General features: G+C 26.6%; 1 protein-coding gene across 1 annotated transcript in view; it reads right to left on the minus strand.

Annotated features, from left to right (window-relative positions):
• Window positions 1–23,237, minus strand: part of LOC113388997 (tubulin-specific chaperone D) — a 32,042-nt gene extending 8,805 nt beyond the window's left edge. The window contains exons 1-13 of the mRNA XM_026626028.1: window positions 22,808–23,237; window positions 22,125–22,632; window positions 21,909–22,060; window positions 20,467–20,554; window positions 18,741–18,939; window positions 18,470–18,682; window positions 15,854–16,073; window positions 13,992–14,178; window positions 13,294–13,425; window positions 12,247–12,462; window positions 12,021–12,176; window positions 8,502–8,615; window positions 8,278–8,431 (exon numbers count right to left, since the gene is read on the minus strand). Coding sequence (XP_026481813.1) covers window positions 8,278–8,431; window positions 8,502–8,615; window positions 12,021–12,176; window positions 12,247–12,462; window positions 13,294–13,425; window positions 13,992–14,178; window positions 15,854–16,073; window positions 18,470–18,682; window positions 18,741–18,939; window positions 20,467–20,554; window positions 21,909–22,060; window positions 22,125–22,632; window positions 22,808–23,146 — 2,678 coding nt within the window. The 5' untranslated portion in view covers window positions 23,147–23,237. The remainder of the gene's footprint in view (window positions 1–8,277; window positions 8,432–8,501; window positions 8,616–12,020; window positions 12,177–12,246; window positions 12,463–13,293; window positions 13,426–13,991; window positions 14,179–15,853; window positions 16,074–18,469; window positions 18,683–18,740; window positions 18,940–20,466; window positions 20,555–21,908; window positions 22,061–22,124; window positions 22,633–22,807) is intronic.
• Between the last annotated feature and the right edge of the window lie 580 nt (window positions 23,238–23,817).

A 23,817-nucleotide genomic window follows, 5' to 3' on the forward strand; every position in this document is an offset into this window, starting at 1 on the left:
ACAAAACATTGTCCAAAACCATTTAACTTATACATTTTACACACCATAATAAAATCTAAATAAAAAACTTCTATTAATTACTATATTTACCTGCATTTACACTAAAAACAGCAATGTTTACAAGAAACACAAGACACTTGTAAACAGGTCCATGTTTAATCTTTGCACTTTCGTCGACACAACATACGATTAGTAACAAAACCCACTCGTATTACAAAACTATTATAATAATAATGGAGATATAATTTTATAATTATTATTACTATTATTATTATTATTAATGGGACGTTTACATATTTAATATTAATTCGGTTACGCCCAAAACAACACTACTTGTTCTTCGTCGTCGTTGAACGATGAAGTGAATCATTTTGTTTGGAGTGAAGTTAGCAACGAAAAGCGAATAGTCCGAGGGGCTATGGTCGTGATTGGGATGATTATGAGAATAAGCAAAGGGGCACAGACACGAAATTTGAAATTTGAAATTGTAATTGAAATATAGTTGTTGAATTAAGTAAGTTTGTTTATGATATTTGTTGTAAATGTTTATAGATTTATAAATAAATATATATCACATACTGTAAGGATTCTTTTATAATTTCAGGCAAAAATGTGTCGTTTTTGTAATATTTTTGAACCAATTTACAATTTTTAAAAAAATTATATTCCTAATAACTGTTTATAGTATACTATATATTTCGTTTTTTGTTTTGAATCATTTTCTGTAAATAAAACACACCAATTTTATAGAATTATATGAAAAAACTTAAACACAATCAACAAAAACTTGCTTAATAATTGTATTTGTGCAAAAGCTATTTCAAAAAATTAAATTAAAAATAATAATAACCTTTTATAATTATGTTTAAAACAAATTCCTATATGTCTAATTAAATACACAAACCTTTTTCTAATAAAATCATTATTATAAGCAAAGGGACAAAGACACAAAATGAAATTTTAAATTTTAATTAAAATGGTATATGTTGTTTAAGTGTGTTGTTTGTTTGGATTATTTGTCTTAAATATTTATAGCTTTATAAATAAATATATATATATATATATATATATATATCACATACTGTTGGGACAAGTTTTTCGTAATTTGGGAAAAAATGTGTCATTTTTGTAATATTTTTGAACCAAAACTAAAATCTTCAAACCAAATTATGTTTCTAAAAACATTTTATAAAGTACTATACGTTTTGAGTCCTAATTTGAATCATTTTCAGTGAATAAAATACACAAATTATATTAGAAATATATGAAAAAACTGAAACACAATGAATAAAAACTTGCTTAATAGTTGTATTTATGTGAAAATTGTATATAATTTATAAAATTAAGTTAAAAATAATAAAAAACATTTGAAATTATGCTTAAAACAAACTCCTATATATAACATATATAATATATAATATATATAATATATAATACACAATTTTTATAAAATAATCTTTGTTTTTGTAATATTTTTGAACCAAAATTAAATTTTCAATTAAAATTATTTTCTAAAAACTGTTTTATAGACTATTATAAGTTTCAAATCTCAATTTGAATCATTTTCAGCGAATAAACACAAATTAAGTGTTGTATTTATGTGAAAATAATATATATTTTATTAAATTTGAGTTAAAAATGATAGAAATTATGTTTAAAATAAACTCCTATATATGTAAATAAATAAACAAGCCATTTTTTTAATAAAATCATTATTTATTTATATAAATAGTCATACAAAAGTGCTTGTTAAAATAATTTTCATACATAATAGCTAGGCAATTGTTAATAATATATTTTTAGAATCTGATACATTTTATTTTTTGTTAATTATGAATTCAAAAATTTATGAAACTTATTATGGAAAAAACTAATTAATAATAAAGTGTAATAAAAAGTCTTTCAAGTTAAAAAAATTTAAATGTCTTTTTTTAAACACGAAAATAAATAAGTGATGTCTGAATATAAATAAAATGCAAATTTATGAAAAAATATTATTCTTATTTATTTTATTAATATATATTATAAAATGCAATTCCTTGACATGAAATTCAATTTATAATAAAGTGCTCCACACAAAGCTGTGAAATATAATAAATTAATTTAAAAAAATGATCGAATATACAAATGAATTTAAAAATTATTTAACCTTATTAAGGACAGTTTTTACCAATATTTTGCATTTGCATCCCAAAAATTCGAATAATACTTTTAAAACATAAAAATAATAAGCAATGGATATATAATTTAAAAAAAAATAATTATTCTAACTCGTCAGCTTAAAATTGCAAAAGCATACTTATAAAATATCATAATAATATAAATATAAAAAAATAAACTAAATATGCATTTAACCATTTAATTGTCATATAAAAGTTTTCTTAGTCAAGCATACTTATCACATACAATTGTTTTTTATATCGTTTGCATCACACAAAGGAGGGAATATCTTCAGTAAATAATCTGAAATAAGAATAATAATTATATATATATATATATATATATATATATATATATACAAATATTTTACTTTAACTATTTATTTTGTGAAGATCCAGGAGTTATCGGTGGAGGCACCCCCAATAATTTGCATACATCGTTTCTCATAGTTCGAACTTCTTGTACGGAACCATCCCAATTCCTTCTGACAAATAAGTCATCACCTAAAATAAAATATAAATGGTAAGTAATAATTTAACCATCTGTAGTAATAATAGAATAAATATTAAAGTTAATTGTTGAAAGTTGATTTATGTGCATTTATTTATTATATCTCTTGTAACTTTTAAACAGTTTGTCTTAAGTACACAAAATATTTGGCAAATTTGTACAAAATACTAATATCATAATGACCTACAGTAACTCGGTATACTTTAAATAAAAAAATAAAGAAAATCTAGATACTTCTACATCACTTTTATATCCAGATTCTATGTAAACATTCTTTATCGAGGTGCTCTAGAGTCTTATAATAATGAGAATAAATCAATTTTCTATTATTACCTCGTCCAGGTCATCACCAGGTATGTCCAGACAATCCGAATGAATTATAAGAGCCTCGTAGAATTTAGTGGCAGTAGTTTTCCTAACGTGCATTACGGAGTGGCCCAATAGTACAGAAATTTGTATCAGTGCTTTTCTTCTCACACTTTCAAACTGAAAAAGAAGAAAATATAAAATAATACTAGACAATCTCTTATAAGTACATTTTCTAAAAATTTGATAAAATTGTCTAAGATATTTTTGCAGATTCTCAATTTGAGAAAACTTTTTTGAATCTCAGAAGATTTACATGAACACAAATTAATGAAGTTAATGAATTTCTTAATATTTTCAAGTTTTTCTTAAATTTGTCAACAAGATTTTTTTAAATTTACCAAAATTTTCATGAATCTGTTAAGATTTTCATGAATCTACTAAGATTTTCAGGAATCTTAAGGTTTCAGGAATGATAAGGTTTTTCCTAATATTTTAAAACAATTCTTAATTTTTTCTTTTAAATTTTCAAGTTTTTCTTAAATTTGTCAACAATATTTTTTTAAATACACCAAAATTTTCATGAATCTGTTAAGATTTTGAAGAATCTGCTAAGAATTTCAAGAATCTGCGAAGATTTTTATGAATCTACTAAGATTTTCAGGAATCTACTAAGATTTTCAGGAATCTTAAAGTTTCAAGAATGATAAGGTATTTCTTAATATTTAAAAAAAAATTCTTAAATTTTCAAGTTTTTCTTAAATTTTCAAGTTTTTCTTAAATTTGTCAACAAGATTTTTTTAAATATAACAAAATTTTCATGAATCTGCTAAGATTTTCATGAATCTACTAAGATTTTCAGGAATCTTAAGGTTTCAGGAATGATAAGGTTTTTCTTAATATTTTAAAGGTTTTCTTAAATTTTTCTTTTGAATCGTCAAGTTTTTCTTAAATTTGTCAACAAGATTTTTTTAAATATACCAAAATTTTCATGAATCTATTAAGATTTTTAAAAATCTGCTAAGAATTTCAAGAATCTGCTAAGAATTTTAAGAATCTACTAAGATTTTCAGGAATCTTAAGGTTTCAAGAAAGATAAGGTTTTTCTTAATATTTTAAAAAATTTCTTAAATTTTTATTTTAAATTTTTATTTTAAATTTTCAAATTTTACTCATTTTTTTAAATATAACAGAAATTTCATGAATCTGTTAAGATTTTGAAGAATCTGCTAAGAATTTCAAGAATCTACTAAGATTTTGAGGAATCTTAAGGTTTCAGGAATGATAAGGTATTTCTTAATATTTTAAAGGTTTTCTTAAATTTTTCTTTTGAATCGTCAAGTTTTTCTTAAATTTGTCAACAAGATTTTTTTTAAATATAACAAAATTTTCATAATTCTGTCAAGATTTTGAAGAATCTGTTAAGAACATCAAGAAACTGCTAAGATTTTTATGAATTTCGTAAGATTTTCATGAATCTTACTAAGATTTTCATAGATCTTGCTAAGATTTTCATGAATTTTACTAAGATTTTCATAAATCTTGCTAAGATTTTCTTGCATTTTTCTAAAACTTAATCACTTTCACTAAAACTAAAAAAACTCTGAAATACTAAGAAATTAAATAATCTGCTATATTATTATTATTAATATTAAATATTATTGATATTAATCTAACAATATCTTAAAGATTATGACAAAGTTTTCATAAATTTGTTAAAATATTAATTAAACACTATAAATTTCTTAAGATGTTAAAAAAATCATGAATCAACCAACGTTTTCAAGAATTTTTTATAGATAAACTGTTTAAACATGCTAAAAAATTAAATATTCTCCTAAAAAAATCATGAAATTACTGTAAAACCATTGATCTATAAAAAAATTAATAGTCTGTTAGAAAGTTAATTAATCTAATAAGATTTTCAAGATTCCATCAAAGTTTTTATGAATTTGCTAAAAAAATCGTTGATTACTATGAGATTCATTTATATAGTAAAAGATTCATTAATATACCAAGATTTTCAAAAATCTGCTAAAAAATTCTGTAATCTTTTAAAAAAAATAATTAATCTGATAAAAAAATCATATAACTTTTAAATAAATCTAATAATCCGCTAAAAAAATAATTAACTTGCTAGAAAATTCATTAAGATGTTAAAAAAAGTCATTTTCTGCCAAGATTTTTGAAGATCTACCAAGATTTCAGAAAATCTGTTAAGATTTCTAAAAATCTGTTAAGATTTCTAAAAATCTGCTAAGATTTTAACGAATCTCATAAGACTTTCATGAATCTCATAAGATTTTCATGAATCTTACTAAGATTTTCATGGTTCTTGCTAAGACTTTCATGCATTTTGCTAAAACTTAATTTATCAACTAAAAAACACTAATATACTAAAAAATCTGCTAGAAAAATTTCATAAACTTCTAAAAAATTAATATTGTGCTAAAAAAATTCATTAAATTGTTGAAAAACTCAATAATCCGCTAAAAAATTAATTAAAATACTAGAAAATTCATTTAAATGCTAAAAAATTCATTTTCTGTCAAGATTTTTAAGGATCTACCAAGCTTTCCAAGAATCTGTTAAGAATCTTATAAGATTTCCATGAATCTTATAAGATTTTCATGAATCTTACTAAGATTTTAATAGATCTTGCTAAGATTTTCATGAATTTTGCTAAAACTTATTTAATAATCTGTTAAGAATTCTAAGAATCTGCTAAGATTTTAACGAAGCTTATAAGATTTTCATGAACCTCATAAGATTTTTATGAATCTTATTAAGATTTTCATGGATCTTACTAAGATTTTCATGAATGTTGCTAAAACATATTTATTCAACTAAAAACACCAATATACTACAAAATCTGCTAAAAAAAATTCAATAAACTTCTATCTAAGATTCCTAAGAATCTGCCAAGATTGTTATTAATTTGCTAATATTAAATTATTTATAATCACTTACTTGTATTAGTTGGCAAAAGACGTTAATACTGGCTAGAATTTTATAAATCTTTTTAGAACCCTTAATTTCTGATCTCGACAAAGCCAGAATTTGTGTTGAAAACTCTGCATCATCATTGAACACTTTGGAAAAGGATCCTGAAAGAAAAAAATAAATAACTAGTGGTGTATGGCATCGTGCCTGAAGGCAAACTGCTGGAACTTCCCGTACCGTAATGAAATATTCGAGAAATTTTAAACCTCTTCAAATATATCATTACAAATACTGTAACTTTCATTATTTTCGCTATCTTGTTATATCTGAGCAAATCAAATGTAAATCATACAACAATTTATCTCCAGAACATTAACAATCGTCATTTCATTTCGAATTCAATTTCAAAAAAAAAAAAAATAGTTGCCTAATTTGCACCAAATTAAAAAAGTGCTCCTGTATAGTCACAGTCTAAACGCATTTGCAAATAATTCTGTGCGATATTTTCACTTATACTGTACTTAGCTTGGCGGCATTTTCACATTTTTCAATAGTTTTCTTATTTTAAAAATTAGTTAAATTTAAGAATTTTGTGAAAACCATTGAAAAATGTGAAAATGCCGCCAAGCTAAGCACAGTACAAGTGAAAATGTCGCACAGAATTATTTGCAAATGCGTTTAGACTGTGACTATACGGGAGCACTTTTTCACTTTATTCAATTTTGTGCAAATTAGGCAACTATTTTTTTTTAACTATTGAAACTAATAAAAACTAATAACGAAATTTAATAAACTTTAAAACCTAAATCTTATTTTTAACTATGTCACAAAATTGTAAAAGTGCTCCAGTACGTAAACAGTCTAAACGCACTTGGGTAAACATTTGTACCAGAGTGGGCGCTTAGACTGTGCTTAGACTGGGTAATTTTTTGAATTTTTAATCAAAAATTACAAAAATATTTTATGGAAAATAAAAAAAGATGTAATATTTTTTTATCCTCAAAAGCAATTGTTTTTTTTTATTTACCAGAACTGAGGAGTAGATCCAAGAAAACAAGCATAGCACAAGACACTCGTTCAACATTTTGATTTTGTGCAAAAACTCTCACAATAACTTTTCCTAATCGAGACAATTCCTCTGGTTTATCCGTTTGAGACTTCAAAAATGCAAACAGGGCTGCACTGGAATGCTTCATCTAATAACAAACAATAATAGTATAAGTAACAACCAAATAATAATTTATATATATATATAAATATTTTAATAATTTTTATGAGTATTTTATATATTACCAATGTTTCGGTCAAATCTCCAATACTGGTGATGATTCCAAGCATAACTGATTCACTGTATTCGGACAGTGCTAGAAGTTCGCAAAATTTGGGGAATGTATGTTGTCCAAAAAGCCACAGGATTTGGTCAGTGCAATCGGCAGTGAAAATTGTGCCCACTCTTTCATAATCGGGAACATATGGACAACTAAAATGATAATGATAATATACATATATCTTCTATATATATAAAAATAAGTCGGGTTTTCCTTCCTGACGAAATAACCCCAGAACGCACGAACCGATTTCGACAATTTTGCATTCGTTGGAAAAGTCCGCAAGGTTTATAGCTAAGAAAATTAGTGGTGCATGGCATCGTGCCCTAATGCAAGCTGCTGGAACTTCACGCACCGTAATTGCAAATTCGAGTAATCACATTAGTAAGAATTATCAGAATTATGCTTGGTTAAGTCAACGAGCAATTCTTGCCGCAAAGAATAATGATGTACACGCACTGAATTTCACCATTCAATCAAAAATTGCTGGCGATTTGGTGACATACCAATGATGCCGACTGGTCTTCCGTTTGACTTCAAACGATTGCAATTTCCAGTTCGCCTTGCGTTCGCAATAACAAGTCGCAAAGCCAATCGCTTAGTGTTTGTGGGATAAATTTCAAATAGATTATTTAGAAAATCATTGTTTTTACATGGGCAGTTATACGTTGCCTGTTCACGAGTTGGAAAACCATCCGCTTTGTTTGTGTTAACATCAGACCAAAAAACAAAAAATGTGGTTTACCAAAGAGCACTTCAATGAAACGGATAATTTGCGGATTCACTTTCATATACTTAGAGAAGTTCAACTAAAAAACACTTCATTTTTTGTAATCGAAATAAATTCATTACTGTTGTGTAATAAAATCAAATTTTTCCTTTTCAAATATAAAACAAACAAAAAAATTCTTCATCTTTCTCACGAAACCATCTGGTGGCGAAACGGAGTTCGTCGGGTTTGCTAGTATATATATATATATATATATATATATATATATATGTATATATATTAACTATTATTTTCACCCACTTGTGTACTAAATTAGCAAACAGTTTCCCAGCAAGTGCTCGAGTCCTCTCAATTTTCTCAACAGCCTGCTGCGACAAACCCAACATAACACTTTTAACCATTTCAGGAGTCAGATGAGGCGTTTCTTTCAGCAATAAGACTAAACTGTGTAGACCTGTGTAGACAAAAAAGTCAAAATTATTTTTATTTTATCATTTTGGTTTGTTATTTTAAAATGTTTTAACCTGCCATCGCTGCTTCCCGAACCCATGCGCCAATGTCACCACGAGTATGTATCGTGTATTCTCCTAATGATCGCATAAAACATTCGAAAACTGGTTCCACATAGTCACCCAAAGCTGGAATAAAATGATAAAAATTAGGTGTAAGTGGTATTTTGGTTTGCCTTAAGGCGAGTTACATAAGCTTTTCAATAGCCGAAGTATAAATATGGAATTGAAGTATAAGGGTTGTAATTTTTTTTTAAATATTTCTGTTTGTTGTAGAGTTTTGTTATTTTAGTATGTTATACTTTAATATGTCTATTATAAAGACAAATACTAAAATTGATAAGTTGTCTTGAAAAATTTTAGGATATTTATAATTATGCAAAAAAGTACATGGCAGTCTTAGACAAGCTCAAAAACTAAAGTATATATGTTGTAATTTTTTAAAAATACTTTCGTTTGTTCTAGAATATTGTAATTTAGGTATATTATACTTCAATATGTCTATTATAATAATAACTAATACTAAAATTGATGAGTCTTCTTGAAAATTTCAGAGATATTTACAATTTTATGGGTAAAGTACTTGTGCACGTATGTATTTCGATGCAATATGATAAAAGAGTAAAGTTTTAGATTTTTTTTTAAATATTTGGGTTTGTTGTAGAATGTTGTAATTTTAGTATGTTATACTTTAATATGTCTACTATAATAACAAATACTAAAATTGATAAGTTCTCATGAAAATTATAAAGATATTTACAACTTTATGGGTAAAGTGCTTGTGCCAGAATGTAATTTGATGTGTTTCCTGAAGTTTTAGAATTTTTTATAAATATTTGTGTTTGTTGTAGAACGTTGTAATTTTAGTATGTTATACTTCAATATGTCTATTATAATAACAAATACTAAAATCGATGAGTTGTCTTGAAAATTTTAAAGATATTTATAATTATATGAAAAAAGTACTCGAAAGCCCTAAACCAAAATACTCACAAATTAAAGTATGTATGTTGGTATTATTTAAAAATATTTTTGTTTCTGGTAGAATGTTATAATTTTAGTATGTTATACTTTAATATGTCTACTATTTTAACAAATACAAAAATTGATGAGTTCTCTGGAAAATTTTAAAGATATTTATAATTATATAAAAAAAGTACTCGAAAACCTTAGACAAAAATACTCAAAAACTAAAGATATGTTGTAAATTTTTAAAAATACTTTCGTTTGTTCAAGAATATTGTAATTTTAGTATAATATACTTTAATATGTCTACTATAATAACAAATACTAAAATTGATGAGTTGTCTTAAAAAACTTAAAGATATTTATAATTATACGAAAAAAGTACACGAAAGCCTTGAACCAAAATACTCATAAACTGAAGTAGATATGTAGTATTTTTTTTTAAATATTTTTGTTTCTTGTAAGGTGTTGTAATTTTAGTATATAATACTTCAATATGTCTACTATAATAAAAAATACTAATATTGATAAGTTGTCTTGAAAATTTTAAAGATATTTATAATTATATGAACAAAGTACAAGCAAGTCTTAGACTAAAATACTAACAATAAGAAAAATACTAAAGTAGATACTGTTGTAAATTTTTTAAAAATATTTTCGTTTGTTCTAGAATGTTGTAATTTTGGTATATTATACTTCAATATGTCTATTATAATGCAAATGCTAAAATTGATAAGTTTTCTTGAAAATTTTAAAAATATTTATAATTATTCAGAAAAAGTACATGAAACCCTTAGACAAAACTACTCATAAACTACATTGTAATTTTTTTTAAAATACTTTCGTTTGTTTTAGAATGTCAAAATTTTAGTATGTTATACTTCAATATATCTATTATAAGAACAAATACTAAAATTGATGAGTTTTGTTAAAAATTTCAAAGATATTTACAATTTTATGGGTAAAGTACATGTGTCATAATGTATTTCGATGCAAGACGTTGAAGGAGTGAAGTTTTAGATTTTTTTTTATAAATATTTATGTTTGTTGTAAAACGTTGTAATTTTCGTATGTTATACTTCAATATGTCTACTATAATAAAAAATACTAAAATTGATTAGTTTCCTTGAAGATTTTTAAGATATTTATAATGATATGAAAAAAGTACAAGAAAACCTTAGACAAAAATACTCATAAACTGAAGTAGATACGTTGTAAATTTTTTAAAAATACTTTCGTTTGTTTTAGAATTTTGAAAATTTAGTATGCTATGCTCCAATATGTCTACTATAAGAACAAATACTAAAATTGATGAGTCTTCTTAAAAATTTCAAAGATATTTACAGTTTTATGGGTAAAGTACTAGTGCATGTATGTATTTCGATGTTTATGATGAAGGAGTAAAGTTTTAGATTTTTTTAAAAAATATTTGTGCTTATTGCAGAATGTTGTAATTTTAGTATGTTATACTTCAATATGTCTATTATAGTATAAAATACTAAAATTGATAAGTTCTCATGAAAATTTTAAAGATATTTACAATTTTATGTGTGAAGTACAGAATGTATTTTGATATGTACGGTGAAGGAGTATAGTTTTAAATTTTTTTTTAAATATTTGTGTTTGTTGTAGAATATTGTAATTTTAGTATATTGTACTTCAATATGTCTATTATAATAACAAATACTAAAATTGAAAAGTTTTCTTGAAAAATTTTAGGATAATTTTAATTATACAAAAAAAGTACATGGCAGTCTTAGACAAGCTCATAAACTAAAGTAGATAAGTTGTAATTTTTTTAAAAATATTTTCGTTTGTTCTAGAGTGTTGTAATTTTAGTATATAATACTTCAATATGTATATTATAATAACAAATACTAAAATTTATGAGTTGTCTTTAAAATTTTTTAAAATATTCATAATTATTCAAAAAAAGTACACAAAAGCCTTGAACCAAAATACTCACAATCTAAAGTATATATATAGTTGTTTTTTAAAAATATTTTTGTTTCTTGTAGGATGTTGTAATTTTAGTATAATATACTTTAATATACCTATTATGATAACAAATACTAAAATTGATAAGTTTTCTTGAAAATTTTAAAGATATTTATAATTACACGAAAAAAGTACACGAAAGCCTTAGACCAGAAAACTCATAAACCAAAGTAGATACTGTTATAATTTTTTTAAAATACTTTTGTTTGTTCTAGAATGTTGAAATTTTAGTATATTTATCTCTAATATGTCTACTATAAGAACAAATACTAAAATTCATGAGTTCTCTTGAAAATTTCAAAGATATTTACAGTTTTATGAACAAACTACAGACTAATCCAATAACTAATTGAATTGAGAGAAATTTATTTCATCTTTTAAAAAATTACTTTATTTTGGCCTTAGATATAAATTTTATTAATTCAAATATTGTATAATGTATAAAATCTGTAAATAGATCCAAAATTTCAACAATAGCTGTAGAACAATTTACTTATTTCAAATTTTGTCTTAATAATTAATTTAATAATATATAATATATATATATATATATATATATATATAAATTACCTTCTGCTCCAACAGTTTCACAAACACTAATAATAGCCTTAACTGCTGCAGTTCTGCTTTCGGCCCACATAATTTGCGAATCGATTTTGGCACATCTTATAAGAGCAACTAGTATTGCATTCAGGTTACCAATCAAGCAAACTTTTGGAAAAGATCCTACAACAAAATAATAATAAACAAAATTAAAACACTATTGTGAGAATAAAAAATATCTATGTCCATTTACCTATTGCGAATGCATAGCCCATCCTAGAAGTCTCATTATCAGCTCTCAATTGATTTGTAAACCGGACAATCATCTGTTGCCTATGTTCCAAAATAGCTTCATCAGTTGTTGAACTGTAGTAGCATTTTAGCATTTCTGCCAAAGCCCCGCAGGCACGTTGTCTAATTGCTGGTACTTTGTGGTTCAAACAGTCTTCGATTTGTCTTAACCAATCATCTAGGAAATAAATGATAATAAGAAATGAATAGGATGTATTTGATAAAAAAACATTTTAAAGTCACATCGTAGTACAATATTTGATTTAATGAAAAATGCCTGAATCAGAAGAATATTTTATCCTGTTCCTTGAAAATAATAAAACAAATTAAACATTTGTGCCGTGTACTAAATGTAAGTTTATTGATTAGAAATTATTTTTATATTATTCGTAGATTTCTTTAAATCTTTGATGTTATTAAAATGAAAAATATTGTTAGGCAAGACAGATATTACAGCTATTCAAAGAATGAGATTATATCGCCGGCGAAAAAGTAAAAAAAAATACAAGCAGTCAATGAATGTATGTTAATTTTATTTACATGAAGTTCTTCGAACACAATTATTACATGATGAGTAAAGTTGCAAAAACAATATTTGTTTAGGCGTTGTTTAACATAATCCACTGTGTGAATAAATATTATAGAATTTATTAATCAGCAATTACTTCATTTCTCTAATAAAGGTTCACTTCTAAATGCGAATTACAATAACAAACCGATCATGTCATATTTGAAGTATGACTTTAATTACATTATTGTTTTTAAATATTATACATATTTTTAATGCTATCATAAATATATAATTTATAATTTATCATTATATAAATGTGTATAATGATTGACAGACACTAATAAATGTGTGCATTACGAGTGTTACCAAATATTACTAATAAACATTATTCAAAATTTTTAGGATGTATTTATTTTTTACTTAAATGCCATCTTGTACAGTAGCAAATAAGTTTTACTTCAATCGCGTGTGAACCTTACTCGCACTCTTTTTTTTTACCTGTGATCTCTCGGTTATATTTGACTTCAGCTTTAGATAGTTTTTCAATCAAGTCCGAGCAAGCAAGTTTCATCAGTTCACCTCCGAGGCCCTTGAATTGTTCTCGTCTTCTAACAGTGTCCACAACATTACCTTAAATAATAAAATTAGATAAATTTTAATTTCAGCACCTTTATATATATATATATATATATATATATATATATATATATATATTTCTCTAACATATTTCTGGGAACTCTATTTTTATAATGCACTTGTTTCTAACTTTATATTGAAGCCTCCATTTTTTTTCAATGCATTTTTCTCATAATTTTTGAGTTATTTGACAAAAACCAAAAAATGTATCGAATTTTCTATATTTATTGCTACTAAATAATCAAATATCAAATTCAAAGTCGTTTTATTCAAATCTTTTATAACGAAGTGTATAAAAGTGTTCCTTAGAAAATGTTGTAAATTTTATCTAGTTTCACCCTATCTAACTGAAAAAGAGTGGTTCCATATAAAATTTTTGAGTTATTTGACAAAAACCAAAAAATGTCCCGAATTTTCTAATTATTGTGCTAAATAATCAAATATCAAATTCAAAGTCGTTTTATTCAAAACTTTGATATCAGAGTGTATAAAAGAAGTGCTTTTAAAATTCTCCTTCAAGAAGTTAATAAAATCATTAAATATTTTTAGTATATTCTTACCTGCTTTTATAATAATATCCGATGCCACCAAATCCTCCAAAGCCTTTCCTTCTTGTGCAGCAATTATCGAAAACGCATAAATAACTTCACCGATAGCCAAAATAGCTCCATGCCTACTATTCACATTTATAGTTTCTGTTTTCCTAAAAAGCTCTGGCAATACTTTACTTGACATATACTCCGGCGTCTAAAAGTACAAAACTCCAAATCAAATATAACTTGTGGTGTATGGCATCGTGCCTTAAGGCAAATTGCCGGTACTTCCCGTACCGTAATGAAATATTCGAGAAATTTTAAATCAAGTGTAAGTCATAAATCAATTTATCTCCAGAACATTAACAATCGTCATTTCATTTCGAATTCAATTTAAAAAAAAAATAGTTAACTAATTTACACAAAATTGAAAAATATGCTCCCGTATGGTCACAGTCTAAACGCATTTGCAAATAATTCTGTGCGACATTTTCACTTATACTGTGCTTAGCTTGGCGGCATTTTCACATTTTTCAATAGTTTTCACAAAATTGGAAAAGTGATAAACAGTAGGGTTTGTCGGTTTTCAAAAACCGGTTTTTTGGCGAAAATTATGGAATTCGAAAACCGGCTTTTTAGTGAAAAAGTCTGTTTTCACTGTATAAATGGAAAATGACAAATATAGCCAAATATAAAAGATAGATGAAAGCATTTTTATTCTTGAAATCAGATCATTTCTATAGCATTTGATATCTTATCAGTCTGCAATGGTTTCCAGAAATGTTTTATATATATATATATATATATATATATATATATATATATTAATTTAGATTTTTATACCAGTCCATATATTAATTTAAATCAGTGTGACTTCTTCTTGAAGAAGTAACTTTCTGTACGCAAACTTAAAAAAAAAAGTGTTTTAAACTCTAGAAGCCACAGACCTAAAGAACAAAAAACTTAGAATTATTATATCAGGCTTTAAAAACAATTAAGCATAATTCGGTCGCTAGTATGAGAGTATTTTCTATTTCAGGAAATTTTGTGAGTAAACAAAGGACATGTCTAAGTAGCAATTCAATATACGTTCTCAGTTTTTTTAAATCATATTTTAATAAACAAAAAATTATTAGAATGTTTAAAATTAATTAATTAAAATTGCTCGGAACAGAAATAAAAATTTAGCTTAATTGTTTTTTAAACTAAAATTGATATTAATAAGTATGTCTTAACATGTATCTAATATTTCTTTATTTTTTTTATTTAAAAATGTATTATTTCTATTTATTTGAATACTTTCCTTTCACTATAAATATTTTCATTCTTATATGTGAAAATGATGCATGTATAACAAATAATTATTTTCACAGTTATTTAATCAAGATAAACTATTATTTTTTAGTTCTACTAATTAAAATTAAAATCATTTTGTTTACTATCTATAAAATTGAACAATAAATAAATTCAGTCAAATACTATTCTAAATCGCCCTAAATTTGCGGATAAATTACAGAATATTCGAGCAAAAATTTATTTTCTATACAAAATTCGAAAATCGGTTTTTTAGTAAAATGAAAATTCGAAAACCGGTTTTCTGAAATGTCGGTTTTTGTATAAACGCTAATAAACAGTCTAAACGCACTTGAGTAAATATTTGTACCAGAGTGGCGCTTAGACTGTGCTTAGTCTGGGTGATTTTTTAAATTTTTAATCCAAAATTACAAAAATATTCTATGGAAAATAAAAAAAGATGTAATAATTTTTTATCCTCAAAAGCAATTGTTTTGTCAATACAAGCAGAAAGTTTATTATCGATATGTTTCATATTTATTAGTATTACGGGAAGTTAATAATATTACAATTAATCAATCAATTTCAATTATTACCTTGAATGTGAGTTTGTGCAAAGCCTTAGCACACAATTCCCTTATAGCGCTGTCCCAATGATCGACTTTTAATTCGACTAAATGGGAAACTAAGGGCACAGCATATTCTCCATATTGGGCAATGTGGACACTAATTTCTAAATAGGCAGTAGTCCGGACACCGACTGAATAAAAATCGGCTGCAGTCAAAATGTCTATACCGTGGGGAAACGTACCTAATCTGTAATAGATAGTAAAAGACTAGTAAATTATATAAATAGCTGATTAAGAAGTCACAAATTGCAAAAAATATCAATTATTGATACGAAGTTATCATTTAGTTTACGCTTTTGTTGGAAAGTTAGTGTATATTAGGGAATGCAATACTGGTATACCGGTATACCGAATTACCGGTAAACCGCCCGATTTTTCGGCGGTAATTTTACCGGTAATTACCCCAAAAATACCCGTATTTTCGGTATTTTTACATAAGCGCTATTTGATACATAATACACTAAAGTTTAAATTTCTCGGAACAAATTTATCTTTAAAATCCATAATCGCATAAACAGCTATATCTTCAAGTGATTCTATAGGATAAACAAATGTCAAATATTATCTCAGCTCGTCATTAAACTGAATATTTATTGCTTTCCAAAGGGCTTCATATCGTGTTACAATAAATAGAATTGGACTGATAGATAATGATGTTTGTTTCATCTTTTGTAAAAATGTAACGGTTTTTTAAGTGATATTTGCGCCAAAATATTTTATATCACACAGATTACCTTTGCGTAATCTTTATTTTTTTCTAACTTTATACATAATAATTATCATAATTACTAAATATTTTTGCTTCTTATTGCAATTATAAAATATTATTTTTCGAAAACGTTTCGAAGTTTGAAAATACTATAGAAGCATCACATTGCTTTAAATAACAATACTCAACAGTTATAGTAACTTAATATTTATCTTGACAAAGTATCCGATCTTAAATTAGCGTAGAAAATTATTTTTTTAAAATATTGGAGATTATGCTAATTTAACACATCGTATACAGATAATACAGTTTATTATAATAATGTAATATAATTTTTTATTAATTTTTGGTCTTTCTTACTCATAAGTTTGTTTTTGGTGAAAAGTACTCAATATACTCGATAGTGATAATGAATTAATTAAATTGGATATAATTTTGTTAGTTTATTATTTAAAAAAAATAACTTATTGTTCTATTTCATTGTTTTTATTGTTTAGTTGAATATAGTTGTAGTGGTATATACATTTTTTTATATTTGTACTAGTAACTTTCAATTTTGTTTACGTTTGTTTAAGATAATAAAAATACCGGTAATTTACCGGTATTCCGGTTTTAAAATGAAAAATTACCGAAATACCGGTATTGACATTTTTCATCGACATTGCATTCCCTAGTGTATATAGATTGTGATGATAATAGTAAATGAAAATGAAACCATATTTAGTATAGTACTTAAAATATGACATGATCGTTTTAAAGTAATTTCTGATTAATAAATTCTATAATATTCATTCACACAGTGGATTATGTTAAACAACGCCTAAACAAATATTGTTTTTGCAAATTAACTCATCCTGTAACAATTGTGTTTAAAGAACTTCATGTAATTAAAATTAACATACATTCATTTACTATTTGTATTTTTTTACTTTTTCGCTGACGATATAATCTCATTCCTTGAACAGCTGTAATATCCGTCTTGCCTAACAAATTGAAGCCATACTTTTATATTTGTTTTATTTATCAAGCCCTGCACATAGCTTGATCTATGAATCATTTGCTTTTTTATGTGAACGTTAATGAAATGATCACCATCAATATTACGAGGTAATAAATTAACCATATTATTAATGTCAACAGGCACATTTATAATTTGGCCAAACATTCCAAATTGTCCATTTGCATAGATGAAATTAACCTTTCAGATACAGTATCTAGTTTAGGTAGATAATTTGGTATAGGTGGAAATACAAACCCGTTAAATTTACACAAAGTGGGAATTTTACCCGAATTTTACTCAAATTTAATATCTTTCGACAAGTTTGACATCCGACCTGATTATTTGAATCAATATTCAAAAAACATTATTAAGAATTTGTTTTTGAGCATCATTTGATATTTCTAAGTCACTTTGAAGCCAAAGTCGATCACACACAAAACATGCATAGCCAAAGCTATCATTTCTTACGCAGCGCAGATTTTTCCTTAGTTTCATTATTTATTTGCGATCATTTGCACTACAATTATTTATGGGGAACAGGATAAAATACTCTTCCGATCCTGACATTTTTATTAACTCACGAATTATACTGCTAACCCATGTCGCGCCTAAAGAAGTTTTACTTCAAAAAATGTTTAGAGACTACGAGCTAAATACAAAACTCAAGTGAAAGTCGACACATTTTGTTTTGTTTTTGACATATGATTTGACATTTGATGTATTTTTTGTTTTGCTCGCAGACTAGATCGAATAATTGCGATAGCTGCGCTTACTAGCGTCGTAAGCGCGAATCATGCAAGCGATTACTTTACACCCATGTCGCGCCTAAAGAAGTTTTACTTCAATAAATCTAATAAGTTTCTGTTTCCCTTACCTCCCTACGTTTTCCTGAAAAGCAGCACTCGCAGCCCTCCTAACATTGATTTCCCGATCAAAAGCAGCAGTGCAGACCAAAGCAGCAGCAACACTATTAACAAAAGGTGCCAATTCAGCACTTTCATAAGCCCTTGCAAATGCCCAAGCCACATAACAAGCTGCATCTCTTATATGAGCCCCAACGCTGACAAAACCTTGGACAACGTCGTACCTGGAACAAAAACAATAAATCAGACTTGGTCTGTAGTAAAATTTTGGTGTAAAGTTACCTCAGGGCTTGTAGCATCAAAGGTACGATTTCTGGTAGACGTGCTGGTAGTAAAAGTCCCTTTTTGGCCAATTCAGCAAGTGCTAAGCAGCCCCCGTGCCAAGCATGGTGGGTTTCTCGTACTGAAAAGACTTCTAGAACTGAAGATAGGACTTCGTCTGCTAATTCACGAGGTAGTCTGTTGGTTACACGACCTACACCTGAAATAATAGAAAATAACTATATGGCATTGTGCCTTAAGGCAAATTGCTGGAACTTCCCGTACCGTAATGAAATATTAGAGAAATTTTAAACGTTTTCAAATATATTATTACAAATACTGTGTAACTTTCATTATTTTTGCTATCTTGTTTGTTATATCCGAGAAAATCAAATGTAAATCATAAATAAATCAATTTATCTCCAAAACATTAACAATCGTCATTTCATTTCGAATTCAATTTAAAAAAAAAAAAAAAATAGTTGCCTTAATTTGCACAAAATTGAAAAAGTGCTCCCGTATAGTCACAGTCTAAACGCATTTGCAAATAATTCTGTGCGACATTTTCACTTATACTGTGCTTAGCTTGGCGGCATTTTTACATTTTTCAATAGTTTTCACAAAATTGGAAAAGTGCTCCAGTACATAAACAGTCTATACGCACTTGGGTAAACATTTGTACCAGAGTGGCGCTTAGACTGTGCTTAGCATGGGTAATTTTTTGAATTTTTAATCCAAAATTACAAATCTTTAGATTGCTCGTCAGTAGAGTCCCTTTTTATCTAATATTTTCATTTGATCGTCAGTAGAGTTTCCTTTTCCTAATATTTTCATTTGCTCGTCAGTAGAGTCCCTTTTTCTTACAAATTTTCATTTGCTCGTCAGTAGAGTCCCCTTTTCTTACAAATTTTCATTTGATCGTCAGTAGAGTCCCTTTTTCTTACAAATTTTCATTTGCTCGTCAGTAGAGTCCTTTTTTCCTAATATATTCATTTGCTCGTCAGTAGAGTCCCTTTTTCTTACAAATTTTCATTATGCTTGTCAGTAGAGTCCCTTTTTCCTAATATTTTCATTTGCTCGTCAGTAGAGTCTTTTTTTCTTACAAATTTCTATTATGCTTGTCAGTAGAGTCCCTTTTTCCCAATATTTTTATTTGCTTGTCAGTAGAGTCCCTTTTTCTTACAAATTTTCATTTGCTTGTCAGTAGTGTTCCCTTTTTTTACAAATTTTCATTTGCTCGTCAGTAGAGTCCCTTTTATCTCTTTGTATTTTCAGTTTGCTCGTCAGTAGAGTCCCTTTTTTTTTCTTACAAAACGTTTTAAGCAAAATTTTGCTTATCGGTAGAGTCCTTTTTCCTAATATTTTTATTTGTTTGTCAGTAGAGTTCTACTCCCAATCATTACAAATTGATGATTGCCAACAACTAATCAGCACATCTCCCTATCAATAGGGATCAAATGTTTTTTAAACCATTCAAATCGGTTGATCAGTGCGCCCGAAAACGTGGACGAAAAAATGCGGACATAAAAAAAAACACACACACATCCATTTTTTCTGAGGTATGCCAAAATGTTCAGAAACCTCTGAAACGTAAAGATATATAAAAATTTTCATTTTCGATTTTTTTGCGATTACTATAACTGCCCTACGGGAAGTTAAAAAACGTGTTATTTGGAGAAAATAATGATAAAATTGAATTAAGTTGAGAAATTACAACTTATTAGTAAAATATGTGTATCAAATTTACCTTTTGCAGCAGACCATCGGGCTACACCATCACAATTTCTTAATCCTAACAGTAATTCTTCTAAAACATCTTCAATTTGTTCAGGCACCTAAAATATAAAAAGAAAATATAAGATTAACCTTTACATTTACATTATTTACAATTCAAATTATCTACTACTAGATGACCCATGTCTACATTTTTTTAATATAATATATGTACTAATATTTATCGTTTACCTAAAAATAATAATTATTGTTTTTCAAATTACTCTTCACGCCAAAATGCATATACATTTATAATATGAGCGATGTTAAATGTAGAACTGCTTTAAATAAAATGATGAGTCTCAATTCCCACACTATAAGTGAAGTTTTATAAATATAAATTGAAGTCTTTTAAACGGTATTACATAACCATAACCATAACATAACACTAACACTTCATGTTGGACTAAATTAATTTAATTTTTTATTATTTAAGATATCCAAAATTGCATCTTAAACTTCTCCTAATCAATATCGTGAGGGCTGAAATGTTTGCATTCATCTTTACTTTCACATTTGTTGTTATAAAGTGAAGTTTTGATGAATGAAAATATTGTGAAAAGATTAGTAAAAGATGCAAAGAAATTATATATTAAAAAAAAACTATATTGAAAATTTAATATCCGAATCTTGTGTTGGCGCCCCCTAAGGCGTGCGCTCGTATTTTTCGCATGCAACGCATTAAAGGTAGCACTGGCCCTGATTAATACTTAATTTCATATTTTAAGTGAATTAATTTATCATATCCTGTTCATATGTGCATCATTCTATCTGAAATACATATACTGTATTTTATATTATTTTAATTTCTGGCACATCTCAGACGCTTTTTGGCAATAATAATGTAGACATTGCATTTTTCTTATTCATAATCATAAATTTATTATACATATTCTAATATTGTCTAGGTTCATAAGTAAATTGAAATTTTTGGCAAATGATAGTTTTCATTTACTTTCAATGCAAACAATGACATGTCGATTTTTGCAATTTTTTCCATTTATTTCTACAATATTGCACATACATGCCAGTACTTTATAATAACATACATCCTAGAAAATTTCCTTAACAAACTTCAGAAAAATTTATCAAAATCCGCATAATCGTTTAGATGGAGTATACAGTGAGTGCTTGTAATTTAATATGAACTTTATATAATAGCAATAAAGCTCAAATTGATTCTACGTTTCAGTTAGAAAACGTTTGTATGAGAAAAAGAAAAGGCTGTTTTTAGGGTTTTTCCGGCAATTATTCAATTTTTTCTTGCCCATTATTGGACTTCAACAAACATTTTAAAAAAAGAATTGGCCTAATTGGTCCAGGTGTTGTTGTTAATGCGCTTACCAACACATTTTGAGATTCATTTACAAATATGGCTTTTAAAATATAATTTGTGGCGAGTATACATTTCCTTACATGAATATCTTCACTGGTTTCTGTAGTAGCAACTGTCTGGACAAGCGGTAATGATTTTACCGGTTGATCCCCAGCACACAAATTCGCAGACAACGATCTGCTACCTCTCTGGTATCTCCACGCAGCAATTGTCGGCATTAATAAAGTTAAACCTGAAACAAAAACAGTATAAAACATCTTAAAGAACTCAAAACTAGAGTAGATTTTAACACTCACCTATTCTTTGTATTATTTTAATACTATATTTATGCACAAGCGCTCCATTAGTCTCCTTATACTGACTATTAATAATCCAATGCAAAAGTTTATTAGAATAAGGCAACAAGTCTTCACGTTTACCATGTTTTAAAATAGCAGCTACAGATGCTAAGATGCCATATTTAACATCAACAGTTAGGTTTTCGTTAACTTGGCAAGCCCAATCAAAAAACTGTGCCAAATATTTATCTTTAACGTCATTCCTTGTTAAAAACTTTGAAGACAAATAGGCTGCTGCTGCGCAGCATGAATCGCCGGCTAAGGAATACTGTTTGCAGATATTAAAAATCCTTTCCATGACTGTTAATTTATCACTGGTTATAGTACTATCGAGTCTGGACATGTGAAAAGGATTCATTGCTAGGATTGAAAGCCATAAAAGAAGCATGTAGCGGGTTTCCCAGTTAGTCAAGTCATCTAGTTTTTGTGCTTCAAGCATTTGCAATATAGTTTCCATATCTGTAATCTAAAAACAAACAATATGTACAAAATAATAATAATAATAATAATGGGTGTATTGCTCTAGGGCAGGTCCGTGAGCTGAGTTAAAACTCCAACTCAATTCAGGTATATATGTATATATATGTGTATATGTATATATATAAAATATCTATTTATTATCACATATATCTATTTATTACCTCGTGTGTTAGATATCGAACAGTGACTTTATGGTTCCTGACATTGCTTATAATATACATATATTTAAAAGCAGCATGCTTCAAATCGTCTTCTGCATTTTTATCCAAAACATATTGCATTAACAGGTTCAAAAGTTCTTCTATGTTCTTATCGAGCAAATGAGGTTGTTCTTGGTACAGTTTTAAAATGTCTTTAAATTTTTGGGCATTCAGTTCCAAATGATTCTTGTATGTTTGAGGTAAAGTTTGTATCATCTCCAAGACTTCTTTATACTCTGTAAACATCTCCAAAACGCAGGCGACATTTTCTGAAGAATCATCTTCTAAGTCAGGAACCATTTTTAAACAATTAAATTGTTCACTTAATTATAATCGAGTTTAATTATGTTTTATTAAACTTTATGCTTAACAGATTGTTGAGGTATTTATATTTTTATTTATTACACTTTGTTTATAAATAAAATTTAAATTTAATAAACATGTTGCACAAAGTTATTATAGGTTATGTTTGACAAATGTCACTTGTCAAAAATAATGTTGAAGTTCGTACTAAAATTTGGCGGGTAATTCAAATTTGAAAAATGATAATTGTAATTTAATAATAATTATATATAAATAGTTATTAATATTTGTTTTTTTATTTTTGCAATTATATATAATCTATAAGAATATAATAATCTAAGAAATAAATATTTAAAAATATATATAATGATAAAAGTAATTATTATATAATAAAATAAAATATACTGCAAGTGTTAATAAAACTGTAGATTTACAGATTTAGTCATGTAAATATTATATATTGTTTAATTTTCAACAAAGTTGTCAAATAATTCATTTATATTAGACAAGCTGTTTGAAAGTTATAAGAGATTGTTGGTAAAAATTATGTTTATTTTTTATTGCATTTTTAAAGTATACCGAGTTGCTGTAGAGCGTTATAATATAAAAGACTTATATAGATTATTAAATTTTGAACAAATTTCTTTAACATACCACTTACTTCAAAC

This window comes from Ctenocephalides felis, unplaced genomic scaffold (assembly GCF_003426905.1).
Source record: "Ctenocephalides felis isolate EL2017-DRISC unplaced genomic scaffold, ASM342690v1 CF-g0.4_SCAFFOLD_03573, whole genome shotgun sequence".
NCBI lineage: Eukaryota > Metazoa > Arthropoda > Insecta > Siphonaptera > Pulicidae > Ctenocephalides > Ctenocephalides felis.